At 43.4% G+C, this 27180-nt stretch overlaps 2 protein-coding genes across 12 annotated transcripts in view; one reads left to right on the top strand and one right to left on the bottom strand.

Moving 5' to 3' along the window:
• Positions 1-27180, top strand: part of BTBD2 (BTB domain containing 2) — a 51552-nt gene that overhangs the window by 4623 nt on the left and 19749 nt on the right. For 4 of the 9 annotated variants that reach the window (XR_014490857.1, XR_014490859.1, XR_014490860.1 and 1 more), the window contains exons 3-11: positions 270-426; positions 1806-1911; positions 4372-4569; positions 6316-6508; positions 8351-8438; positions 9238-9384; positions 10215-10379; positions 18131-18274; positions 23510-23684. Coding sequence is in view for 2 of the 9 variants with exons in the window: in XM_083349722.1 (XP_083205848.1) it covers positions 270-426; positions 1806-1911; positions 4372-4569; positions 6316-6508; positions 8351-8438; positions 9238-9384; positions 10215-10376 (1051 nt within the window). In the remaining 7 variants the exon portion in view is untranslated. The other 5 variants (XR_014490862.1, XR_014490863.1, XR_014490858.1 and 2 more) reach the window with 5 other exon arrangements.
• The window catches only part of CSNK1G2 (casein kinase 1 gamma 2), a 96869-nt gene continuing 88284 nt past the window's right edge, over positions 18596-27180 (bottom strand). The window contains exons 11-13 of one of the 3 annotated variants that reach the window (XM_083349881.1): positions 22525-22632; positions 19845-19951; positions 18596-18835 (exon numbers count right to left, since the gene is read on the bottom strand). In XM_083349881.1, the coding sequence (XP_083206007.1) occupies positions 18781-18835; positions 19845-19951; positions 22525-22632 (270 nt within the window). In that variant the 3' untranslated portion in view covers positions 18596-18780. Of the gene's footprint in view, positions 18853-19844; positions 19952-22524; positions 22633-27180 lie in introns of all 3 variants that reach the window. The other 2 variants (XM_083349880.1, XM_083349879.1) reach the window with 2 other exon arrangements.

Genomic DNA, 27180 nt, shown 5'->3' with positions numbered 1-27180 from the left:
GTGCTGCCCAGTACAGCATACTCTGTCTAAAGAGTCCCAGTTTTAAAAAGAGGATCCTAGTCCTCATGGATTTATAGGTGAGATGAATAGTTTTTTTTTAAAAAAAAATCCTGTTATTGAATTGGTACACAATGGGAATTCGCCTCTTAATTAGGCAATAGAAGAACCTTCTGAATAACACCTAATCTGACATTTCTGATCTATTGTCTCCAATAAATAATGTTGCTTTGATTGCAATAATATTTCCCCCCCCCCATTTTCCCTCTTAGATTTCTTTATTCAGATGAAGTTCAGATTGGGCCAGAGACGGTGATGACGACACTTTACACTGCAAAAAAATACGCAGTCCCTGCCCTCGAGGCTCACTGTGTGGAGTTTCTGAAGAAAAATCTCAGAGCAGACAATGCTTTCATGCTTTTAACCCAGGTATATTTGAAATTTTTTGCCTATGGACTCGCCACTTCCATTGAAAGCGCTTGGCGTGAGATAAGGAAGGTGCTGACACTGACAGGTAGTCCTCAACTTACGACCATTTTTTTCAAACAACGTTTTGAAGTTTTATCACCGAAAAAAGCGACAACCAGTCCTGGCACTTATGAGTGCCACTGTATCCCCATGGTCACATAATCAAAATCTGAGCACCTGCCCACTGGCATACGGTTACGAATTTGCAGCATCTCGGGATCGTGCGATAGCCATTTGTGACTTTCCCAGGGGACTTCTGAGAAACCAAGTCAGTGGGGGAAGCCAGATTTCATTTAATGACCATGTGATTTGCTTAACAACAACAGCAAAAAGATTGCAAAATTGGGCTCAATTCATTTAACAGTTGCACCATTTAAAGACAGAAGTCCCAGACCTGATGGTGGTCATAAGTTGAGGACTACTTGTAACTGCCCACCTTCACTGATCAATTCTCTGCAAAGCTGAGATGGATCCTTATGACTTTCCATAGTACACCTAGTGCAGGGGTAAGGCAACGGCTCTTTTATGACTCGTGGACTTCAGCTCCCAGAATTCCTGAGCCAGCATAGCTCAGCATGGAAACCTCTCCCTGTCCCCTCAGCATAGCTGGCTCAGGAATTCTGGGAGTTGAAGTCCAGAAAAGAGCCAGGGTTGCCTACCCCTGCCCTAGTGACTTTCCTGCCTAATGTTAAAAACTGGACAGAAAACAAACGACTGCCAACTAGTGGTCTTATTGCTTGATGGAGTGGAGCAATGTGGAGCCACAGTGTGTATTCAAGTGAAAGGACTTTTTCTGGTGGTGTTTACAAGCCATGGAGAATTAAAATTGACCCTAGGAAGGGTCCTATTCCGTGTCTCATTTGGTTTTTTTAAACTGATTCTTAACGATTTGAACATTTCAATGTGGATTTATGTGTTTGTTTTTATTGTGATTTTTCTCCCCCCCCCCCTTTGATTTGTTGCACACAGTCTTGGTAACACGTGTCATCCTAAGGTATATAGGTGGCTGAAATAAGAAAACACAGGCAAATATATATTGGCAAACGACAGACAGAGTGGCGAGGTTCTTAAGGAAATTGTAGCTCGCCTGGCTTGGATGCCATGACAACACCAGATCCAATGTAACCCAGTGCCAAATGCATAAAACTATTGAGACATGGTCATCACTTCATCTGTAGATATTTATTTGTATGACATTTTTTTATTCCATCCTTCTGTGCCTACAGAACATTTATATAGCTATGAATCTTCACCCTCCTACAAAGTAGGGAATGGAAATGGGGTAAAAAGTCCTGAAGTTAACATGCTCCTTCATTTACTGATTGTTGGCTGGTTCTTAGGCAAGACTCTTCGATGAGCCCCAGTTGGCCAGCCTTTGCCTGGAAAACATAGATAAAAATACTTCAGATGCTATCAATGCAGAAGGCTTCACTGACATTGACCTGGGTAAGCTTTTCTCAGAACTAAGAGATATTCCAATAGTTCGTGCTAGTTTTCTTTTGCTGGGGTGCTTCTTCTGTACTCTTGAGGTGACAAAACTGACAGAGGTGTCCTTCTATTGTATTTCTCAAGGTATAGCTAGCTGTAAGATAAGCAGTTTAAATTGGGCCTGTTAAAACCTCAGTTTAGGCTTCTGTCCCTGCCACTGGCAAGTAAAATTAGAACAGAGGCAAAACTGTTCACCTATTTAGTTTCTCTCATTTATACAGGTTGCAAATGTTGTATTTCTAGTGCAGTTTCATTTCTTTAAATCACGTTTATGCTGCTCTTCAGTTTTACAGCTCTTAGACTTGTTCACAGTTATCTGTACAATTACAAGAAAGAGAGCTTTAAAACTTGGTCCAAGAAGTTGAGCCTTGGTGGAGCAGAGGGCTAATGCCTCCTGAAGTAACACCAGCTGCCTGCAATTAGTGCAGGTTCGAGTCCCACCAGGCTCAAGGTTGACTCAGCCTTCCATCCTTCAGAGGTAGGTAAAATGAGGACCCAGATTGTTGGGGGCAATAAGCTGACTTTGTAATAATGCCGCTTGGGGGCCCCTGAAAGCCCTAATAAGCAGGCATATACATAGAATGAAGGCTATTGCTAAGCACATTGGTTTGTGCTTAAATTGTAAGCCGCCCTGAGTCTTCGCAGAAGGGCGGGATATAAATGGGATTTTTTTTTTTTAAAAAAGTGAGAGGGACAGATAGACAAAGGGTGGAAGAAGAAAAACAAGGCCATTCAGGTCCCAGTCCTTTCAAGTTTTGTTATATCCAGGTGATAAGCTTGAATGTTTACAATTTAGGTGCAGCCTTCTGCTTCAATCTCAGGAAAGAAAGAAAGATTTTCTGCTGTGGGTTTTATGCAAAGTATTTTTTTAAAAAAATAGAATAGAACACTTGATTGGCCAAACGTGATTAGACACCTAAGGAATTTGTCTCCGGGACACAAAGCTCTGAGTGTATATGCAAAACAACAAAGCAGTAATAATCACAAAGGATAATAATCATAATAAAGCTGTGGCGGTCAGCAGAACCTTCCTTTGAATGAAACCTAAGAGATTCTGAGTAGAGAGATTCAGCATCAGTCTGTGAAATAGGCAAATATTTTCCCTTGCATGACTGAATATTTTTCCACACATAATAGCTTAAGAAAAAAAAATGCTATCCATGGAAAATTGACCTGTCTAGAAAAAGTTCTGTCTAGCCTGACTTGTGAAACATAAGTTTCTCTGTGGAGGGATTTTTTTTTAAAAAAATGTCTGTGTAGTGGGGCATATAATCATGTGAGTCCTTTTGAGCGGCATTTGTACATTGACCCAGTCGGTCTCGACATCCCTCCCCATGCTTTTGTGTCAAGTGACGGACAAAGAGGGCATTTGGTCCTAGCTGTTCATGATGTTACATAATGCATTGCCTTGCTAGCGTTGTTGCTACGTGAAAAGTTGCCTGCAAAAAAAGCTAAATTTCTGAGGTTAAATTCTCCCAAGAGGGAGCAAGCAGCTTCTGGAAGGAGGATAACAGTTGTAGCAACTTGCTGTCCTTCTCTCTGTGTGATTGATGTGAATTGCCTCCTTCCCCCTCTTGCCACTTTGTCTTCTGGAAAGTTGACTTGCAAATAGTTGGAAGGATCCTGCTTCTCTGGGAGACAGCCTACCCCTCGCTCTCTAGCTTCCATCCACTAGAGGTGACATGATAGCAGTCTTCCAATATTTAAGGGGCTGCCACAAAGAAGAAGGGGGTCAGCCTGTTCTCCAAAGCACCTAAAGGCAGAACAAGAAGCAACGGATGGAAACCAATCAAGGAGAGAACCAGCCTAAGACTAAGGAGAAACTTCCTGATAGTGAGAACCATTAATCAGTGGAAGAACTTCACAGACAAATGGTCGTTCAATCTCTCCTTAAAAACCTCCAGTGACGGAGCACCCAATAACTTCACAGACGTTGTGGGTGCTCCATCACTGGAGGTTTTTAAGAAGAGATTGAACGACCGTTTGTCTGAAATGGTATATAGGTTTTCCTGCTGGAGCAAGGGGTTGGAGTAGAAGACCTCCAAGGTCCCTTTCAACTCTGTTTTTCTGTATCTTCTAATTGCCTTGGATTCTGCTTGTGATTTTCCTCCAGGCTTTCACTGGCCAATGTGCTGCACTCTATCCTGGCTCTCCTGTAGGTATGTTCTTCTAGAAGGTGCACTAAGCTCAAATGAGGTCTGGCAGGACTGATTCTCCAGGATTCTCCATAAAGTGGAGGTTTAGAGCACTGAACTGGTAGTTCAGTCTATTAAGTTCTTGAAGTCAGGAGATTTTTCAATACTGGCTGATTTCAATAGAGAGTGAAAGCATTCCCCCCCCCCAAAAAAGTTTATCCTTATCCCAAAAGAGCTACGAGTGATGAATCTTGCTGGTAGTGACATTCTCTCTGTCTGATAGACACCTTGGTCGCAGTTTTGGAGCGAGACAGCCTCGGCATCCGGGAAGTGCGCCTCTTCAACGCAGTGGTCAGGTGGGCAGAAGCTGAGTGCCAGCGACAACAGTGGCAGCTGATACCAGAGAACAAACGGAAAGCTTTGGGCAAAGCTCTTTCACTCATTCGCTTCCCCTTGATGACAATCGAGGAATTTGCTGCAGGTATTTGGGGACCGTTTCTCAAAAGTGGGGGTTTAAATCTGCAAAGATCCAGTAGTTTTTAACAGCTTTGCGCTAGTGTGGATATTTATCTATTCGAAAATATTTCTGTTGTCATTTTGATTTTGATTCCCTGTCCTCACCTGCTATTTACAGGCCCCCCAAATAATAACAACAATGGCAGTTTAGATAACAGGGCAGTCTGTCTGTCCTGCTTAACAACACCAAATATTCCTATTTGCTTCTAATAGGGCCTGTTTGCATTTTGCACTAGACGGCAGGTAGCAAAGAGACAAGTGCAGCCAAATTATGAATGCCTGCCTTCAAATATGCCCACAAGACGAAACCAAGTCTTACTTCCTGTCTTGCATACTATTTATATTGTGAACCCTTGCCTTCATAACTAAATATGAACCCCCACTTCCATGCATGCACCTGATGGTCTCTCATATCTGGGTCCGCATCCAAATATTTGGATGACTCTCCCTAGCTCCCTCCCGACCTATGCTGTGCATTTTGCAACTCCCTTGCATCCTTGTGCATCCTCCATGATCCCCATGGCACCTCTCACGCAGCACACACACACACACACAAACACACACACAGCCCGTACCCTCGTCTTTGCAGTCTTGCACCGTGCCATGCCTCTTGTGTACCTAGCCACTTGACCTGCCTGTGGGCCTAGGACTTACTTGCCGACTTTTCTACACACTTTGGCTATGGGAAGGAAGTTGCTTCAGCTAACAGCTGTGAGGATTCAGTCAACGATGGCAACCAGAGCTGCACGGCTTGACATCATTCAGCAATGCAGTCACACTTTATGACTGCATCGCTTAGCTGTGGAAATTCCAGTCCCACTTCCCACCCTAAGTCAAGGACTATCTGTAAACATCATCCTAAAGCAGGGGTCTTCAAACGTGGCCCTTTTATGACTTGTGGACTTCAACTCCCAGAATTCCTCAGCCAGGCATGCATTAAAAGAAAGGACAGTTTCTCTCCCCAGAAAGTGAGAGACCCTGTATACAATAATGGTCACTTTGATTTAAGTTAGTGTGAAATATTGATTGACGCCTGTAAAGTAATCCTTTGAAAAAGAAATGAAATAATTCAGTGACACTTCAGAAGCTGAGAGCAGCAGTGAAAGCCTTGTGCTCCATTTGGTTAGATGAAAATGCCACAAACGTTTAGCTCATAACAATTCGCCTTTCAAGTACCACAAGGCTCCAAGCTTGTTCTTGCTGAGGCTGACTGATGTGACTATGCTTCTAAAATTGGTAGTATAATGGCGTATCTCCCCGTAATTAACTGGAAAGAGTTAGAATCTGGCTAGTTCTTCGGTTTTGCTATCACAGCCGTTCCTAACAATTTGTCCCCTCTTCTTTCGTACAGTCTTCCTGATTGCATTCTTTCCAGAAGTGTTGGGATTCTGCATCCCCAAATGCCTAGCTGGCATTTCCATTTTGGCTTTTTAGAAAGAATTCTGAGAGTTGTGGTTGCTACGCAATTGGAGGTTCAGACTAAAGACGGTGGGTGGGCTTTTAATGACTCCTATGCTGAGTTGGCTTGATGTCCTTGATCCTCTCCAGTGCCAACATTGACTTAGAGCAGGGCTGGCTGAGGAATTCTGGGAGTTGAAGTCCACAAGTCATAAAAGGGCCACGTTTGAAAACCCCTGTCCTAAAGAGAGAGCTGATTTCTGGGACGAAAGTTGGGGGGAAAAATGTATCTTAGGTGTTCTGCTTTCTCCAGGGCCAGCTCAGTCGGGGATCCTCACTGACCGCGAGGTGGTTAGCCTGTTCCTTCATTTCACGGTCAACCCCAAGCCACGGGTGGAGTTCATTGATCGCCCTCGTTGCTGCCTGAGAGGGAAAGAATGCAGCATCAACCGTTTCCAGCAGGTGGAAAGCCGCTGGGGATACAGTGGGACCAGCGACCGGATCAGGTATTCTTTCCAGCACCGCTCTATTGACCCAAGCGCTGAAAGCATCGTCTTTCGTATATTTATTTGTCAAACAAAAATTACAAATTCAAATGAGCAAAATTTAAAAAAAAATCAAAATGTGACAGGGAACGACGGACGCATTAGTGCCCTTACACCCGCCTTCTTTGGAACCTCTCATATACGGGGTGAGGTTCGCAGAAGTTAAGTTAGAATTAAAATGATGGCAGTTCGTAGCCGAGACAACTGATTCGGGCTAAAATAGTTCAGACTCTTTGACAACTCTTGTCACAAAAATAAAATTTTCTACAATTTAAAACGGCGCACGTTAGTTCAAAGGGGTTGTTTGCACGTTATATTACGATTAAAACTAAAAAGGCCGTTTACAGGCTAAAACGTCACCGTGTACAATTTTGTATGCAATACGTAAATCTGACTGCAAGTGTTGCAGTTCTAAACTCTCCAAACTAAGAATTTCAAGCTATCACTGGGTTCCCAGGTGGGGAAGTTTTGTGGTTTTATCGAACTGCCTTGGGAAATTTTGGAAGAACTTCTAATTACCCCAGCCTGGTGAAATGATTCGCAGCAGCCTGTCCTCTAAAGCAGCGTTTCCCAACCTTTAGGAACTTGAAGATGCGTGGACTTCAACTCCCAGAATTCCCCAGCCAGCTATGCTGGCTGGGGAATTCTGGGAGTTGAAGTCCACGCATCTTCAAGTTCCTAAGGTTGGGAAACGCTGCTCTAAAGGAGATAAGGATATCAGAACTACATTCATCAACAGAGTAGCAAGGAACACTGCCCCCTTGTGGGTGGAAGGAGCAGGGAAGAAATGGAGGAAAGAAGCCTTGGGAAGAATTTCCATGTTTTGCTTTAGAAGGGCGTGCTCAAAAAGTAGGTGGGGCCAGGACAAGAGTGGGCACAAGCCAGGAGAAAAGTAATTAAATTTTAAAAAAAAAAATTGAAACGTCTGTAGTTTGAGCAATGAAATAGAATCCTGGGAATGTCATTGTGGGACCGAAGGCAGAGAAATGAAGTTCAGATGATAGAAAACCCCCCCCCCCAATATGGGACATGGCTAAGAAGAGGAGAAATATTGATTCATAGGTGCGAAGGGTCAGGTATGCCCTCATCTGAATCACCTTGCTGTCTTCCCTACAATTAATGTCCCATCTATATCCCAGTTAATGTGCCATCTATACCAGGGACGTCCAGCCTTGGCAACCATAAGACTTGTAGACTTCAACTCCCAGAATTAAACAATCTGACTGGGGAATTCTGGGAGTTGAAGTTCTGAAGTCTTAAAAGTTGCCAAAGTTGGACACCCCTTTTCTATATTATACGTTGTGTGAGAGTTTAAACTGGGACAAGTGCACCGCCAAGCAGCCCACGATTTGTTGATCTTTACTCCGGTAACAATAAATGGATCAATAATACCAGCAGATCACATAGTCTGCTGTTTGCCTTGCAGAAATTAAGGCTAATTAGTTTATTCATCATATACTGGAATAAAAGAAAGCCTTCCTTTGGGTCCTTCTGGGAACAAAACAGACGGTAATCAGATGCATAAAGTAACGAGCATCTGGCACCACTTCAAAGGTTTGTTCCCTTTTTAGTTTCCATCATCCCATTAATTTTTATTTGAAACGATGGTATGCAGATCTGGATTGGGGGCTATTGCTGACTTGCTCGGTTATTTTCAGATCTCAGGATTTGGAAGTTTTGGGTATTCAAAATAAGAGAGATGTCTCCCAGATGACAAAGAAGAAAGAAGGGAAAAACTTTATAATAGGAGGAGCCTCTTTTCTTTCACATTGATTTGGTCTTTTTTTTTTGCGAACTCTGTAGGTTCTCTGTCAACAAGCGGATATTTATAGTTGGATTTGGGTTGTATGGCTCGATCCATGGCCCCACAGATTACCAAGTAAATATACAGGTAGATAACTTTCTGGATTTGATTTGCATGAATGGGCTGTGAAGCAACAAGAGTGAACGTACAGGTACATCATTTCTTCTAGATCAGTGATGGCAAAGCTTTTGGGCTCCCCGTGTCAAAAAATGGGAAAATGTGTTACTTGACTCTGCTAGTATGTCACAACCCCAAACAAAAGTGGAACAACATATTTTTATATATATAATATATATGATAGATAGATAGATAGATAGATAGATAGATAGATAGATAGATAGATAGATAGATAGAAGATAGATAGATAGATAGATAGATAGATAGATAGATAGATAGATAGATAGATAGATAGATAGATGATAGATCAATCGATCTTTGGTCATTCGGGGTTTTTTCCGCGTAGAATTGAAGGTGTAGGAGCAACGTTTCGACGGAATCCCATCCGTCATCCTCAGGCTGGTGGCTTCAGCTTCCTTCTTCTGGGAGAAGCTTCCAGGAAAAGCACACCCATTTTCATGCGGCCTTCCTAGCCTCTGAAAAACATGCAAGAACGGGGCATGCTTTTGAAAATAGTTGTGAATGGGTGTTGGTGAACGTTGGCATGCCGTCCAAAATGTTGTGGTGTGTCAACTTTGACCCAGGTGTCGTAGGTTCACCATCACTGCCCCAGACCTTGTTATCAGAAAGGAACATTGCTGTTTTTCCTATAAGCAAAGTTATGACTTTTCCATTTGTGTATATTAGAAATTTGAAAAAAAACTATATGTTCCCCCAAAATAATAATTACATTTTCCATATCCTGTCTCTTTTCCTTCCACCTTTTCAGATAATTCACACAGACAGTAACACTGTCCTGGGCCAAAACGACACTGGATTTAGCTGCGACGGATCCTCCAATACTTTCCGGGTGATGTTTAAGGAGCCTGTGGAGATCCTGCCCACTGTCAGCTACACAGCCTGTGCAACACTGAAGGTGCTCAGAGTCCCGAAAGAGGGAATATCCTTGAAAGAGCAACTCTGGAGCTTTTTTTGAATTTGCTTTGCTTGGTGGGGAGAAAGCAAGGAACAGCTTCAGGAGGCTGATTTTAAGATTTGCTAATTATTTGTGCCCTGTTTGTAGTCCTGAATCTCCTTGGCTTGGCCCTTCATGATGGTGATAGGGTGGGAGCAGAGAACCTGGGTGACTGGTTATTCTTGTAAGGCACAGGTAGCCCTTGACTTACAACCATGCATTTTGTGACCGTTGGAAGTTACAATGGCATTGAGAAAAAGCGACTTATGACCATTTTTCACACTTAGGGCCGTGGCAGAATCCCTATGGCCACGTGGTCAGAATTCAGATGCTTGGCAACTGGCTCATATTTACGATTTGTTACAGTGTCCCAGAAGGTCACCTTTTGCAACCTTCTGACAAGTCAGTGGGGAAGCCAGATTCGCTTTACCATTGTATTACTAACTTAGCAACCGCAATGATTTAACATCCGTGATGAAAGGTCACAAGTTGCGGCAAAGCACATGTAACTTGTCTTGCTTAGCAACAGAAATGTTGGGCTCAATTGTGGCTGCAAGTCAAAGACTTACTCCCTGGGGTGGGGTATCTTGGGCTCCCAAGAGGAAAGGCAGAAATGCAATAATTAAAAATAAACCACTGGCTGTGTACACTGGGCGGGGTGCTGGGCGTTCCGGCCAGCTGCCGTCCCTAGTAGTTCGGGGTGGTGGTGGTCCGTGCTCCTCAGCAGATCAGCTTCATGACTGGCGGAATGGCCTTCTTACCACTTTGTTTTTCAATGGTTTGTAATACAGGGACCCGACTCTCACTATGGAACCAAAGGATTGCGGAAGGTGGTCCATGAGTCACCAACCACAGGGACAAAGACCTGTTTTACTTTCTGTTACGCTGCTGGCAACAACAACGGCACCTCGGTGGAAGATGGACAGATTCCAGAGATCATCTTCTACACATAGCAGGTGCTGCTGGAAAGTCGCTGCCGTCAGACAGGCTTGGCGCTCCCCTCCTGCCCCCCCCGCCTCCCTCCGCCTGAGGTCGCCAGCTTGTCCTGCCGCAGTGATCGGATGGGCTCCCGTCAGCAGACTCAGATTGGGCAAGCATTCCCAGGTTGCACGTGCTCTACAATCCAGATGCATGTCGGCCTGGCTGGACTGAGGCCGGCAATCTCTTCTGTTTCTGTTTGGCAACCTGGCTGGGTGATTTCCTTGCAATGAATGTAGCTGCTTTTACATCTAGTCATTCTCATGGAGGAAACTTACTCTCATAAGAAGTGACACCCCACCCACCCACCCACCAAAGAAATTTTCCCTCTCCCCACATTTCTGGCAGGCAGGAGGCTAGCATGGGGTGGGTGGCAAAGGCGTCTTAGATGATATATATCACATTCCCCTGGTTCCCTCCCGGTTGTCTAGTAAGACAAATGACTTATTCTCTTTGGGGTAATTGTGTACACAGCCTGAAGGTGGTGGGTGTGTGTGTGTGAGCCTTTTGCATGGCAAGCAGCATTTCAAGACAATCCTTGACTCTGAGAGAATAGCAGAGCTAAACAAAGGCCAATCAACTGCAGTGCAGGGTTTCTCATACGTGCCCCTTTTAAGAGGTTTGGACTTCAGCTTCCAGAATTCCCCAGCCAGTTGTTCCTGTGCGTGTTTGCTGGCTTTCAAAGGAAAGTAAAGTGTCAATTTACTTTACTGACCTGATGTGACCCGATAGGTCAGATTGGGACCCCGATCATATCCAGATGATAAAGGCAGCCCTGCTTGGTGAGGAGGATGCAGATTTATTGGGAGGCTACTATATTTGGAGGGCGATATTGGGAAAGGCTGCCTTAAGATTACTTTAGGCGACTTTTCCCACTTGTGTGAGGTTGTGTGAAGAGTCAGCAGCAGATTGTGGTTCTCCCATTTGGAACAGCCTTGGCCGAGAGGCAGTTTGCAAGCATGTGTACTTGAGCATTGTAATTAAGAGAAGCATCTAAATTTCTGGCCTTTTGTCCTCGGAAAGTTTCTTCTGCTGCTAATATAGTGCAACTTAACAATGCACTTTGATTCTTGTTACCCTAGTGACAGGCTGGTGCTGTGGTTAGTTTGTGTTTGTATGCGTGTGTGTATTTCCCCTTGAAACAGGGAGAGAACGCCCTGTGTCTTAAGCCATTTTTTGCAGAAATATAATTCAGAGAAAGAGAGAGATTTCAGGAATTTTTTTCAGGAGGAAAAATGCCTTTTTACGTTCACGAATTCTTAAGCTAAAATATTGGTTCTTTTGGGATGGGCAAAAAAAGCATGTTTTTACCATTGTTCAGATGCATTTAGGATGGATCCAGTCAAAATCAGCTGTTTGGCAGAACTGCTTCCCCAGCTGTGCTTTGACTGAGCATAAGTTGGACTAGCAGTCCCTGACTAAAAAGACTTTGTGACTCCTGGCCAAGTATTGGTTTATTCACCAGCGCCTGGTTCCTCTTCCTATTAGTAAGTCTCAGCTGTCAGTGTGCTGTGGATGCTACTTTCCTACACTTGTTACTTTGGGAAAATTGCAGTATGGAGCAATCAATCCTAGAAATTATTTGAGGGGGGGGGTAATTCAAATACGGGTTCCCCCCATCAAAAAAATACGATGGAGTGGGTTACTGGGTCAGCTTTTCATTCTGGTGGGAGGGTAAAACTAAGTCTCATTGTGATGATCTGCAAATTCATTTATCCATCGTGACTGCAAAATTGTCAACACCCACAATTATTTTGATCCAAGGATTTGGCGTGATTCTTTGCACCCAAACCATATCCACGCCTTCTCCAGAGTAATAAATCAGCAAGAAAGCACTTCAATTCTCTGAGAAATAGTTCCTCGCACTAAATATCTGTGCAGTTCCTCTACGATAGTCAAGATGTGTTGTGGTACCTTTTGTTTCTCGGTGGAAATTCACTGACTTGCTTTCTCCAATCTGGTGCCTTCTTGAGGTGCTGGAGTGCCACTTCCATCATTCCCTAACCAGAAATCTGGCCATTAATTTATCCTGATAGCATTAAGACAGTTTGATGCACCAAAGTTGAATCCATCTTCCTCTTGATTCTCACCAAGAGTATTTGACCACAAAATATCTTCAACTGGGACAGAACCTTTAATCAGGAAAAAAGTAGTTATCCTGGTTATTTGTTTTGTTTTGCCACCCTTAGTAGCTGCGTTTCCCGTTGAAACTACTTGTATGGAAATACAGATTATTCCACAGAGGTCCTGGAGCCTTACGTCATGCGAGTCTGTTTCCGATTCTCCCTTCTATATTGTTAATCACTGTATAATATGTGTACATTTCTATTACGGCCAGTATGTAGAATGGAATCATTCTCGTTACTAGCTCCCCATCAGCAGACAGTAGAGAAAATATGCACATCAGTGATTTTTATGAAGAGGCTTATTCAATATCCACATATTAGTCCATAGGGCCCTAAATTTTATAGCTTGCTTTCCTGCTAGGCTGAGAGGATTCTCAGCACCCCCTTCTCCTTCACCACCCTTCATGTTTCAGAGAACTGTTTTCTCCGCAATGTGCTAATCTGTTTTTCTGTAGATGAAAAATAATCATTGAATATGTTTCTAAAAAGGCCTACTTAAAAAATAGTTGAAAGGTAGCTTGTAACTAACTGATGGCAGGCTACTTTAAGGTGGAGGACTGAAAGCACTTCAGTCATCCTTTGAAGTCCCTTTGGCAGGGGTAGGTCTCTGATTGTTGTATAAAAATCGGGTGTTTATTAAAATGTCAGCAGCTGAAGGGAAAGTTCAGTTGAAGTTCTTGGAGCCTGTTGACAATTCTAGCATTTGCAAAATTAAATCTGGGTGATGCCAAGGGCAAACTTCCAACAGTGTCACCGACTGCTCGTGCGATGCTCTACAATAATAACCGTATCAGAAACTGTATTATTCAGCGTTTCACCACCTCTCCTTCCTTTGTTTGTAAATAGCAAATGAATAAAGGCAGCAAAGTTTGTCTTTAAGCATTTTTGTGTCTGTGACATATGAGAGAATGGGCACCCACAGCCAGTAGGTCACATTGCAGATTTAATATTGTTTGAATATGGTTTTGTGGGCAGGACAGCCCTCTTGGAAGCCTAGACCGTCTTGCAACAGTGAAGCTGTGGCAAGAGTTGTTGACAGCACCGGCATGCTAGAGCAAGAATTGGACACTGAATAGAACGACGGTTTCTGTTCTCAAAACTATTTTTGGATCAGTAGGTGCTTATCTACTTCCGTGAAGCTTAACCATCAGTACATTTTGATTCCCAGATTTTCATGATTTTTGTAAGTTTAGGTAGGAAATTACATTTTAGAGGAGGGTTTATTGTAGGCAGATTACTGGGTTTGCCTAGTCTTTTATGACTCGTGGACTTCAACTCCCAGAATTCCTGAGCCAGCATGGCTCAGCTTGGAAACCTCTCCCTTTCCCCTCAGCATGGCTGGCTCAGGAATTCTGGGAGTTGAAGTCCACGAGTCATAAAAGAGCCCAGGTTGCCTACCCCTGGCCTAGTCTGAGTTCAGGATGCTCCATTTTTGATAAGGAATACTGGTAAGGAGAGATGCATCCTCTGGCATATTGGTTTATGTCTGCAAGACTCTTGCCAAAGAATAGAAAGTGTGTTGGAGGAGAAACAACTGGCAACTGTGTCAGATCTGATCCTGCAGTTTCATTTAGGACAGGCGTAGGCAACCTTGGCTCTTTTATGACTCGTGGACTTCCACTCCCAGAATTCCTGAGTCAGCCATGCTGGCTCAGGAATTCTGGGAGTGGAAGTCCACGAGTCATAAAAGAGCCAAGGTTGCCTACCCCTGATTTAGGAAGAAACAGCACAAACGTGCGAACAAGCCTCCAATTAGCAGGATGCACCACCTCCACTAGTATGTTCTGCAATAACATGGACTAGGCCAAAATAAGATTCAGTTGTCGTCATCATGCAAGCCATCATATTGCGGGATGAGATGGTTTATTTGCTTGCTTATAGCAACTGAACACAGCAATTTGTTTTTTGTGTGTTTTTTTTAAAGCTGAGTTTAGGGTGAAACATTTGGGCGAGTCCAACCAGGATGTAACATAGCATAGTTGTTCAGAGTGGGTGGGTTGTATATTTGTGGACAGTGAGTAGGGAGAGAGAAAATGAATCCTCGTTTTTGAATGCTGGAAGATTAGGGCAAGAAGAGGAGGCAGCGGCTGCTCATCTCGTGCCAAGGTTTCTGGGATGCATCCATTTAAGGAAAAAGGTGGAGAGCACTGTTTCTCAACTTCAGCACCTTTAAGATGGGTGTGGAATTCTGGGATTTGAAGTCCTCCCATCTTAAAGGTGCGGAGGTTGAAAAACACTGTTCTAGAGACTAGATCAGACATGTCAAACACAAGGCCCGGGGGCCGGATGCGGCCCATGAAGTGGTTTCATGTGGCCCGCGAAGCCATCCTGGAAACAGTGAGGGAACGGCCCCCACTGCCTTGGCCCTGGCCCAGAGACCCTCCTTCTGCCAGAGACCCTCAGATCTGTCCCACTCCTGCCCAGGCCCCCATAGGCACTCTTGATGAGAACGATGTAGAGCTGGCCATACACACTCATGCCCACCCATTAGGCCATGCCCATCCTGGCCACACCCACCCGGCCCCCTGAGGGCAACCGCAATGCTGATGCGGCCCTCAGTGAAATTGAGTTTGACACCCCTGGACTAGATACTTTCTTTCTACACCATTACAGGTAATCCTTGACTTTCAGCTGCTTAGCAATCATTTGAAGTTACATTGGACCTATCTGAAGGGGGAAGGGTAATTTATGACCCGGATTTAAAGTTCAGATAGTCATTCCCCCCCACCCCACAGTCATGTGACTGCTCTTCAGGTGCTTGGCAACTAGCCCACATTTATGGTTGTTAGCAGTGGTCTATGGATTCTATTAAGGACTGCCACATTTATGAAGGACCACCATAAAATAGCTCATAAAATTGGTTCAGTCACAAGATAAACTCACCTTACGGCTAAGGCAGGCTCTATTATGGTCATAATTTGAGGACTACCTTTACAGCACTGATTACTTTTCCAAAATAAGTCACCGAAAACTACTTCCACTCTTTTAAAGATAAAACATCTGTACTTTTAAACCAAAACACAAGAAAACATTTTTGGAGAATTTATTTTAGGTTTTTTTTAAATTTTTTTTAGTTTTTCAGGTTTTTTTCCCTGTTTTTATTATTTTTTTTAAAAAGCCCTAACTTCTATGGCTTCAAAGAAGCTTCAAGAGAAACTTATACACCATAACCTGTGTACACTTTTTTTTTTAAAAGCAGTAACTAAATTTGCAATGCCACAATCTCTCTTCTGCTTTGGAGCTACACCAGTACAAATCTCATTTCTATTCAGACTTGAAATTACTTTTTTCTTTTGTTACATAATTAAAAAACAAAACCACCACACAAATAAATCTGCAAAATTCATTTTGATGCAAATCAGACAACATGGGCCAAAACATACACCTGATAAGACCAGAGTTTGGAGGGCTAACAACAACCCTCATTGATGTGTTTTTGTTTTCTGTCATTTGAATTGTCCCTTAAAACTTCGTCACATCCAAAAAGAAAAATAAAGGGGAAAAAAATGAACAATCCACATTGCAACTGGTAGTCCAAGCACACTCATGCACTCTTTACATAAACATCTTAATTTTTAAAAAATTTCTTTTACACCTTCCTGGGATTGGAACTATATATAATTTTTTTTCCAGCACAATGCTTAAGGCTGTATTCTGTTTTTCTCTCTGCATTGTTTGGGAAAGAAACTCAAACACTGCACATATCTAAGCAATCCTATTTTAATGGAAGTTGCCCAAATCAAGAATTTTCCCTAGGACCTCCTGTATCCTTGTGATTCTAGCATGGCAGAGGCACTGCTGTTAACGAAGTTTATAAACTAAGACAAATAAAGTGAGATCATGTTCGAGTTTTAGTCCCTGCTTTCCTTTTTTAAATTTATTTCAAATGGCCACAAAAACATTCATTCAACTAGGGCAAAGAAATTTATATCCACCTTGGAAAAAGCACAACAAAATTAAGTGCCAGCTTTTGCAATAAACGGTTGGGTTGGGACAATCCAACCCCCCCCCCCTCCATTCCCTTCAGAGTCATCAGGATTGCTATCAATTATGCAATCCCCAAAGGAGGGGGTTCAAATCTTAAAACCCACATTGACGGGGAGGGAAGAGGTTTAAATCTAGTTCTAGAAAGTGAACAACTTCAAGGCTATAAGGTGAGGAGGCAGTAACCCTCATTATTAGGAGGGGGTGAAGTCCAATAGATATGATTTAGCACTAACGATGAGGTGTGTGGCGAATTTTAAAGTTGCACTCCTTTGGTCTGTAGCAGCACCCATCCACCGAAGGGTGCTCTTTAGTTTAGCAGAGACCAAAGTATTTATCCCCTACCTACCTCCCCCACCCCCCACCCCCGGGTACTAACCCTGCCACCATTTCCCCAGCAGGCCACATCCCGACATTCCAAGTGCCGTAATTACAACACAGGGTGAAAGACGAAATAGTTTGGAGCAACGCAGGGCCAACTGTCTTATCCCTTGGTAAAAAAATATATCTAAAGTAGTAATGAAGCTGCACTGCTACTGTCACAACGCAGAAGCAGCTCGGACAGGTGTAGCTTTGATGGCTGCAGACCAGCTGTTTCGTTTTGACTTGGTCAACTGGGAGAAGCGTGTACGTTCAATCCAGGCGTACAGGCCGCAGTGTACCCAGGCACAACTTTTGTCTAAGGCCGGGGCAGAACACGTAAGCTAGTGATGGAATACAATGGGATAAAAGCATGAAAGCCAGACGCAGGCCTTATTCTAAAGCCATCTCCTTCCCTGGCAAGGTAGATTTTGGCTTGGCTTGGATGTTTTTCATAAAAAGAGGCCTGCAAAGCGTTTTGCTCATTTCCATACTAATAACAGTCGTATCGGTGGTTCTGCAGGAGCCGATTACAAGCCATCACCCAACTGGGAAGCTGGAAATGCAGATGGCTCTTGGGTTTTTTTGAGAAAGAACAGACCAAAACAAGTGGATTGTCCTTGCACAACGCTTCGTCAGTGGGCCTCCTCTGTCCACCCAAATAGAAGTTTGTTGCCACCTATTTAATTTCAAATGAAATTGGCAAGTACCCAGGTGCTGTGAGGGCCATCAAATGGAACGATCTCACCTAGTGATCCTGTCCATGTAGGTTTCACTTTGGTCATGAAAGTCCCCTTCTTCTCCACGGTTCTCTAACAATCGACGTTGGCTTTGGGGTTATGTTTGGCAGGCTGCCGTTCCTGAGATCCAAGACTTTTGCCCTTAATTCTCTCCCACCTGGGAGTGGGTAGAACTTAATTTAATTTTTTTAAAAAAATATCTTAAAACTGGATCGTTTTTCAAGACACAAATGCTGGTATTGCTACAAAAAAAAGTGCACTGAGAAATGAGGAAGTGTGTAAAATTATTCCCCAGCCACCCTCCCCCCCTGCACGATACATTTATTTTTGCCTCTCGTGTTATTTGGAGTATGGGGACAAAGCTTCCCTAAAGGATGTCATCAAAGAGTAATTTGGCAGGTCTGGGGAAATTAAATTGAAAAAAAAGGGAAATCAGGCAGACATTGGGGGGAGGGGGACATCCTTAAAACTCAAAGCAGAAAAAAAAAATAAGCAAAACCATTTGCATCACTACGACAGGAAAGGTGCAGGGTGAGGAGATGTTGCAGCCTGAAGGCCGAAAATGCCATTTTTAAATTAACTTGAGACTGAAGCAAACAACAGAGGAGAAGAAGAAATACGTGCAGGGCTGTTCTCAGAATCATCACTTTGCTTCTTCTAAAGGTAAACAAGTAGAATTGATTCCCATTTTCTGTTTGTGTTCTTTTTTTGTTGTTGTTGTTATTGTTCCAAAAGCTATTTGAAGAGCTCCATAGAGGGGTGGAGGACAAATAAACTGACAAATGGAAGGGAAGGAGAACTGCTGCATAAATATTAATGCTGTTGTTTTTTCTCTCTGTGGACCAGGAGGAAGAGTGGGACACTTGAGCAAAAAGTCCAACGTGCTTTTTCTTTTTCTGCCAGTGCCCGCCCCACCCCTCCATTTGCATCTCCTGGGAAGAAGGGAAAAGAAAAAAATGTGATGGGGGAAGCCCCCCACATGTGCCTGCTAGGACAGTCAAAGCTGCCTGTGTCCCTAACCCACCAATAAAACTCAAGTGGGAGAGCAGGTGGAGGAAACAGTGCCCCCTCCTATTCCATCAAGATCCATTATCCTTAGCCAGGAAGTAAAAGGAGGGTGGGGGAAACGCAGTCCCAATGGGATCCTGGCTTTGACCAACAGGAACATTTCACTTGTGGCGCTGGATAGTTTTCCTCTTCCTCCTCTTAAAGAAACAGCAGCACCTAGGGAGAAAGGATACCTGCATTGTATTATTATTTCAATGAAAGGAAATAACATTTTTCAGTTTATAAAATGCTAAGTTGAAAATGATTATTAGGTTTTTATCCCACTTTTTATACTTTATAAGGCAGCAAACGTATCTAATGTTCCTTCCTCCTATTTACCACACACAACAATCCTGTGAGGTGGGTTGCGCTGAAGCAGAGTGAGTGGCCCAAAGTCACTCAGCTGGCTTTCGTGCCTAAGGTGGCACTAGAACCCAAGTCTCCTGGTTTCTAGCTTGGCGCCTTAATCACTAGGCTACGCTGTCTCTCTGACACTCTGACTTCATAAGACAGAAAATCAAGGTATAGAGCAGGGGTAGGCAACCTTGGCTCTTTTATGACTCATGGACTACTCCCGAGGTTGCCTACCCCTGGTATAGAGACAGCCAGAGAAAATCTATTTTTCATGGGCCTTGCCTCTATGAGACATAAGAAGTCCAGATAACCCTCAGGTCAGTAGTTCACAGGACAAAAGGATTAGCCGACCAGAGGAAATTAGCCCCAAATCAGACTGGGGTCTGAGTCAACGTCTTGTGGGCAAATTGAGTGGGGCCATTTGTGTCCGAGCTATCAGTCACTGCTCATTAAAAGACAGCCTATGGCCATCACTAGATAACTGAGAAAGTGACCTTTTGACAGATAACTGAGAATGTGGCATCCTGAGCAATTTTAGATCCAAGTAGTTCAGGTAATCGATGATGGAAAAGCTGCTCTCTGCTGGCAGACAGCAGAGATGAGACTGGTTAGAATAGATGGTATTTGCTTAGTATAAGCTTCAAAACCTCACCATGTTTTCCGGTCCTGAACCTGCTACATCGGTCATATTAGAGCCACGGTGTCTACCTGGCTGCTATAATCCCAAGGCAGTCCTGACACACCTTCCTCTCCATCACCTTCCATCTTACAGGATTTAATCCAAGCCGCAAAGGCTCCCAGCCGAACTAGGCTGGATGAACCAGTTACTCACTTTGTGTCGTCTGCCACCTCAACCTCGGCAGGTGCCGTGATGGGGGCGTTTGAGTGGCCGGCAGTGGGGTCATCTGTGTTCAATTCCCCGTTGGTAGAACTCATGACCTAAAAGAGAGCAAGCAGGTGAAGGGCCGAGAATACTGGGCAGGGCTTCAGGTACAGCTGGCTTAGCGTCTTTGCAGCATCACAAAGTGGGGAAATGGCCGGAGAGACAAAGCAGGCCTCAGACACGCAGGCCTCATGCTGCTAAGGTACACATCAAAACTTTGCTCTGCTTCTTATCTTGGTCTGCTCCTGCAGAAAGCAGCCAGAGGAAGGAAGGGGGCAGCGGGGCGGGTCTGCTTGCATCCAGCCAAGCTTTCAAAGCAAAGGAGGCTGACTTTCAGAAGACATGTGACATTCCATCCAACAGAAACCTGCCTCCAAAGGAAAGTAATACAGGTAGTCCTCGACTTACGACTGGTCGCTTAACGGCTGATCGAAGTTATGACGCGCCCCCAAAAGCTAATTACAACCTAGTTCTGAAGTTGAAGGCCAGTCTCTCCCCATGGTCACGTGCCTGCATTTACGGCCATTTGTGCGACCGTTGTTTTATAACATTTTTGTTGGAAGACCAGCGTTTACTTCCAGCTTCTGGCAAAACCTGGCCCATAGAGAACAACAATATGTTTGCTTAACAACCCTGGTGTTCACTTAACAACCACTGCAAAAAAAGGGGTGTGAAATCGTCCCTTTACGTGATGATCCACTCCACGGCCGTCATGACTTACAACTGTAATTGCCGGGCTACAGTCATAAGTCAAGGACTATCTCCTTGGATCCACAGTACCTGCTTATGTAAAGGAATACATTCATGTGTGAGGTTCAGCATCTTTATCAAATGGACAGAGAGATCCTTAGTTTTTGAAAAGCTGAAGTGGTGTCAGGGCTAGAACTGGTTTCCTACACAATGTCACTTCAGGAGATTCACAAATAATAGTTCATTCCTGAACAAATTGCTCTCTTCCTCCCTGGCCCAAAGCTGTTAGGTTTTACTTAACAGCTATACCCATGCAAACCAGTTGCATCCCCTACTGGGGCTGCACACCCAGTTTAATGTATGCTTTTGGTTGCTGGCTTATGAGGCTTCAGATTCTTGCATTAAGCAAAGGTTGGTGCTGGTCACAGATGTGTGTCAGACGGGAAAGTAATGCACACAAAAGCTTGGGAGGGGCAAAGAGGGAAGAGGCAACCATGGACAAAGACCCAGAAAAGACAAGAGTGGCACTTTAAGGAACATACTTAGCTATGAGAGCTGGAAATCCAGCACAGATTTAATTAGGTAAATTTCCTATCATACAAATGCTGCCCATTTGAGAATCCCACCATTTAAAATTCATCCATTGTTAACAGATTGTTGCTAGTCTTACATCTTACATATTTTGATTCTGTCATCTTTAACTGATTGTTATTATAATAACTATTGTATAACCATTATTACTTTAATGTGTCTAGTCCTCATGGAGGTAGAACAGCCCATCAAGCAAGTTTATAAACTGGACAGAGCACCTGAACATGAAGGATAGCTGCACCCAGCATGTTGGCCACTGTTCTTTTTCCCGTTGCCCCAAAATTTAAATGTTGGTATTCTTTGCCAAAAAGCTTTACCGAAGTGATACAAAGCACACATTAGACCTTGTTCTGAACAAACTTTGGACATTAAGGTGCAAATTAGATTAAAAACAATATTTAATTCAGTAGCCAGATGAGAATTCCACACTGTAGAATCCTAGCCTCTTAACACGGGCCTCTGTGCAGAATTGTGGCTCAACAAAACCCAAATGAAACACAACAGAATGTGATGAACACCTGCAAATCCAGGAATTTGAGTTTCTTTCATGGTCCTGGTGAGGATTTTTTGCATCGCCAAAAGCAGATGGGTCTTGCACACCAATGACAGGCAGAGGAACACAGAGGAATGCTTACTATATGTGTGTGTGTGTGTGTGTGTGTGTATGTATAATTTTTTCTAGATACTCTTATGGTTGAACTAGAATCCTCCCTTGTGTTGAAGTGATGCACGCGCACACACGCAAACACACAGCAAAAACACAGGAACGCACCCCAGCTTTAAGCATGATTTCTATTTCTACCTACATTCACAAGATTTTGCTAGTAAGATTCTCTTAATTTCTACAAGTGGTTTTTGTAGAAATTTGACCTACCAAGTATGGTTTTAACATTTTCTTCTTAAGTTTGCAAATGTTTATGTATTTAAACATATTTAAAGTTGTTGAGTGTCTTTCTCCTCCACCCTTTCCCTTCTCCCTCTATTTTGTTCATTATCATTAAAAACGTAAAAGTTCCCCTCCTGAGGCCAAACAAACCTGATTCCTTACAAGAATCATTACGAAGAAAGGAATTTTCTTTACTTTTTTTCCACACGATTTTTGGGAGCCAAGCAGAATGAGCAATGAGGAGAAAGGTAAACTATCTAGTTCAAGGCAGAACAAACTGCATTTCAGTATTTCTGAAATGGTCCACGTGCTGTCAAAACAGGACTGAAAAGCAAATTGGTGCCAAGGTGGCTGGACATACAAGGGGTCACAGGAAAAAAGCTCAGAAGACTTCCACGGCATGGCTGGGGGCCGGCAGCAGCAGATGGGGCACCCCCCACCCATCCCATCGGTCTCATGTACCTGAATGGAACCCCCAAGCCTGCTGGCTGCCAAGGGGGCTCCCAGTGTGTCCTCCGCAGGCTGCTGGCCAGCCTGGGGATCCCATAACTCGGTCCCCTCGGGTGACTGCTAATGACAGAGGCAGGAAACAAAGGGGAAAATCATAGTAATATTTTTTTTAAAAAAATGGGGTTAGGGAGACAGAAAGAGGGGGGATTTTTGAACACAGGTGAAGAAATGGGAAAAATAACAACATGCAAAAGCAAAAAGAATTTGAAACAGCCTAGAATGCAAATCAATATAGCATCCCTCAAACGGTCACCAGCATTGCCAGGTAAGAGAAATGGGCGCACTCCATTTTGGAGCACCGACCGTGTTCCCTACTCCCTTCGTAACCTCTTGAGTTTGCCAGAAGTGATGTTTGCCCACCGATCCCACAGCTCCTCAAATCTGTGGTTCCTTGATGCATTTTCAAGGTCCAAAAATATTACAGGTCAATTTCCCACCTTTGCTCCCTCCCACACTTCGTTTACAATGGCTGCATTTTCACAACCTACGTCAGCTGCTACCCCGTGTGTGTGTGTGTGTGTGTGTGTGTGTGTGTGTGTGTGTGTGAGGGGGGCAGGGTATTTCTTCAGCATGGCAGCAGTGCACAACTGTAGATGCCCCTGCAAACAAGAAGCTGCCCTTCTGTTGCTGTGTAGTTGGGGTCATTCACACACACACACACACACACACACACACACACACACACACACACAGACCCTTTAAAATCCAGGGTGTTCCCATCAGGATCAGAATCCACCATCACCAGGTAGAGAGGGTTAAGCCACCACGTTTCTTTCCTACCTGTGCTTCTCCCAGGAGGCAGACGTAGGGAAGGATACACAGTGTGGAAAGTGGAAAATAGTCTCAGTCCTTACACAATGCCTATTTTTGTTAAATCTTCTTATCCCAAATCCTTAGTTGGGTTTTTTTAAAAAAAATATCTATTTGTCTGTTTCAGATCTCTGTTCTAAAAGAAGAAACCACTTCTTTTAGGACAGAACAGCCTAAGAACCGCCTGCTGGGTCAAGTCAGGGCTCACCTTAGCTCAGCCTTTTGTTAACCACAAAAGCCAACCGAAGAGGTGACCGAGACCTGCTACTCTAACACTGCTGTCCTCTACCTGGGATTTGAAGGTATGCAGTCCCCAGACCGGATGCAACGTGGAGTCTCCAGGCCCAACAGTCCTTGATGGACAATGAATTTACCCAATCCCCTTCTAAAGCCAACCGCCAGGGTTTTCCAGTGGGCAGGGTCCAAAGGGCAGGCTCAATGGCAGAGGGCTCTTCTCCTGGACTCCTGGGGCTTCACACTGGGGGGCGGTTGACAAGATTAATAACAGATCCCACCACTCCATTTGCTCGTGCTACTCCCTCCCCTTCTTTTTTAAGTTAGGGTTGAGGATTTATATTTTTATGGTATTTTGTTCGTATTGTGTATAGGTTTTGTATAATTTTGCCCTTGTCATATTGCATGATGCCCAGAGTTACCCTGTGGTACGATGGGCAGCCAATCAATTTAATAAATAAAAATAAATAACAAAGTCGCCCAAGTTAATAGCCAGCATCATGTTTTGTGATAAGGAATTTAGGTTAAGGCCAATGTAAGGCAATGCCTCCTTTCCAAACATTTCACTAATCCCTGCTCCTAAAGTTTTGAGAATGAGAGATGTTTCTCTTTTTTTAGGACAGGGGTGTCCAACCTTGGCAACCTGAAGATCTGCGGACTTCAACTCCCAGAACTGCCCAGACAGCCATGCTGGCTAAGGAATTCTGAGAGTTGAAGTCCACAAGTCTTAAAAGTTTCCAAGTTTGGACACCCGTTTTAGGTCATGCATGATTTTGGACAACTGAACCCTATCCTTTTTTTTTCTAAGTGAAAGGATCCTAAAAAGTTTGGCTTTTCTCATAAGAAAAGTGAAATCCCTCAATTATTTTGGTTGCTATTTCTGCACTTTGTCCCGTGCCATTATATCTCTCATGGTGACCGGAACTGTACGCATGAGACCAAATGCAGATGAACCATAGATGTTGGCTTACAACCACAATTAGAACCAGAATTTCCATTGCTAAGCAAAGCAGTTGTTAAGAGTCATGTTTGATTTTATGTTCTTGCTTGCATCATTGTTAAATGAATCGCTGTAGTTGTTATGTTAATCACACGGGCATTAAGCAAATACGGCTTCCCCCTTAACTTTTGCTTGTTGGAAACTGCTGGGAAGATTGCAAATGGCAATCACATGATCCCAGGATACTGCAATCATCAGAAATACATGCCAGTTGCCCAGCACCCAAATTTGGATCTGATAATTATAGTCCTGTTGCAATGGTTGTATGTGTGAGGACTGATCATAATTTATTTTTTTCAGTGCCGTTGTATCTTCAAATGGTCACTAAACAAATGGTTGTTAAGTCAAGGATTATCTGCATACGAGCACACTGCAATGTCACCAAGCTGTGTTTTCCTAATTAGGCCTAGCACTGAATTTGCCTTTTTCATATTTAGTACATGTTGAGTTGACACATTAAAATACTCTCCATTATGACCCAAGATTTTTTCTTGGTTATTTACAGTAGCTCATCCCCCATCACTACATTCATGAACTTAAGTGGTTTTTTTTAAAATTAAAAAAAATTCCCAATGTGCATCACTTTACATTTCCTTAAACCAGGGGTAGGCAACCGTGGCTCTTTTATGACTCGTGGACTTCAACTCCCAGGATTCCTGAGCCAGCCATGCTGAGGGGAAAGGGAGAGATTTCCAAGCTGTTGTTGTTGCTAAGTGAAATAGCACCTATGCTTATGATTCTACTTTGGAGTTCCTTTCTTTTGTAGACCCGTAAAGGTCGTAAAAGGGTGGACGTTGAGAAATTTGTCATCACTGCTGTAACTACAGTCGCTAAATGAGATGGTCACTAAACGAGACAGTCACTAGATGAGGACTGCCTGTAATGGTCTATAGCAGGGGTAGGCAACCTTGGCTCTTTTACGACTCGTGGCTCAGGAATTCTGGGAGTTGAAGTCCACGAGTCGTAAAAGAGCCAAGGTTGCCCACCCCTGGTCAATAGGAATGCTCTTGAGAGACAGGAGGAATTGGTCAAGATTAGACAAGAGGCATTCAGAAGGAATGGGGGAGTGGTAAATGTCTTTAGACAAAATGCCCCTAATTTAATAATAATAATAATAATAATAATAATAATAATAATAATAATAATAATAATAATAATAATAATAATAGTAATAGTAATAATAATAATAATAAAGTTGGAAGGGACCTTGGAGGTCATCTAGTCCAACCCCCTGCTCAGGCAGGAAACCCTATACCATTTCGGACAAATGGCTGTCCAGTCTCTTCTTTAAAATTTCCAGTGTTGGAGCATTCACAGCTTCTGGAGGCAGGTTGTTCCACTGGTTAATTGTCCTAACTGTCAGGAAGTTTCTCCTTAGTTCTAGGTTGCTTCTCTCTTTGGTGAGTTTCCATCCTTTGCTTCTTGTCCTGCCTTCAGATCCTTTGGAGAACAGCTTGACTCCCTCTTCTTTGTGGTAACCCCTGAAATACTGGAACACTGCTATCATGTCATCCCTCGTTCTTCTTTTCATTAAACTAGACATACCCAATTCCAGCAACCGTTCCCTATATGTTTTAGCCTCCAGTCCCCTAATCATCTTTGTTGCTCTTCTCTGTACTCTTTCTAGAGTCTCAACATCTTTTTCACATCGTGGTGACCAAAACTGGATGCAGTTTCTTAGAGTCTTAGAGTTAGAGTCTTTCTTAAGACTCTAACGATGAGGAGGGACAAATGTACTTTCAGATTTACTAAACTTCACAATATTGTTATGGATGGTGGGGTGGATAGGGCGAGACTTGGTTTTAGCCCATAAGAACTTTAAGGGAAGAAATATGGAAGATTTCCAGTCCAGAGGAAATTGGGGGGAGGGGGGGGAATGGGAGCCTGGCATCTTCTCAGTGTCTGCCACCCCCTCCCAAACATCTTCCTTTTTGAGACATGGAATAGCTCCAACATCCTGCATGTCAGAAAGATCTTAATACTTTTCTAGATTCTGCAGAGCTCCAGGCTGCCTTAATGAGCTAGACTGGATTGTTGAATTGTTTTGACTGCGTCCTTCAATTCAATTCAATTCAATTTTACTTACGGCCAAAAGGGCCAAAAAACCCGCTGTCATTTTATTATACTTTAGTGAAACCCGGTGTTTTTCAACCTCAAATCCCTGAAATTTGAGAGTTGAAATCTATACAACACAACCAGATAGATAAAACAAGAACCCACTCGATACAGGGATGGGAAAGGGGCAGTTTTAGTGTAAAACTTTTGGTTAATTGTGGGTGAAACTACATTCTGCCTATTAGCCACGCTGTGCAAAGGACAAATTCAATAAATTCTGAGGTCGTGCCAAAGCCCAGTCCAGTAAGTCCTCTAAGAAAAAGAGTTGGTGATATAAAGTGGCTGAAAAAAATAATAATAACAATACAAACAAGGATATTCATTATAGAATTCACTATTGTACCTTGGAAGTCATAGAAGCAGCTTGCCAAATGCTGGAGCTTGTCATGAACAAGCCATTAAGACACCGCAGTCTGCCTGGCCAATGGTGAAGGGATTTTGACACAGTC

Source organism: Vipera ursinii (genome assembly GCF_947247035.1).
Source record: "Vipera ursinii genome assembly, chromosome: 1".
In the NCBI taxonomy this organism is placed as follows: domain Eukaryota; kingdom Metazoa; phylum Chordata; class Lepidosauria; order Squamata; family Viperidae; genus Vipera; species Vipera ursinii.
The sequence above is the reverse complement of the archived record's forward strand: the minus strand, read 5'-3'. Positions and strand labels throughout refer to the sequence as shown.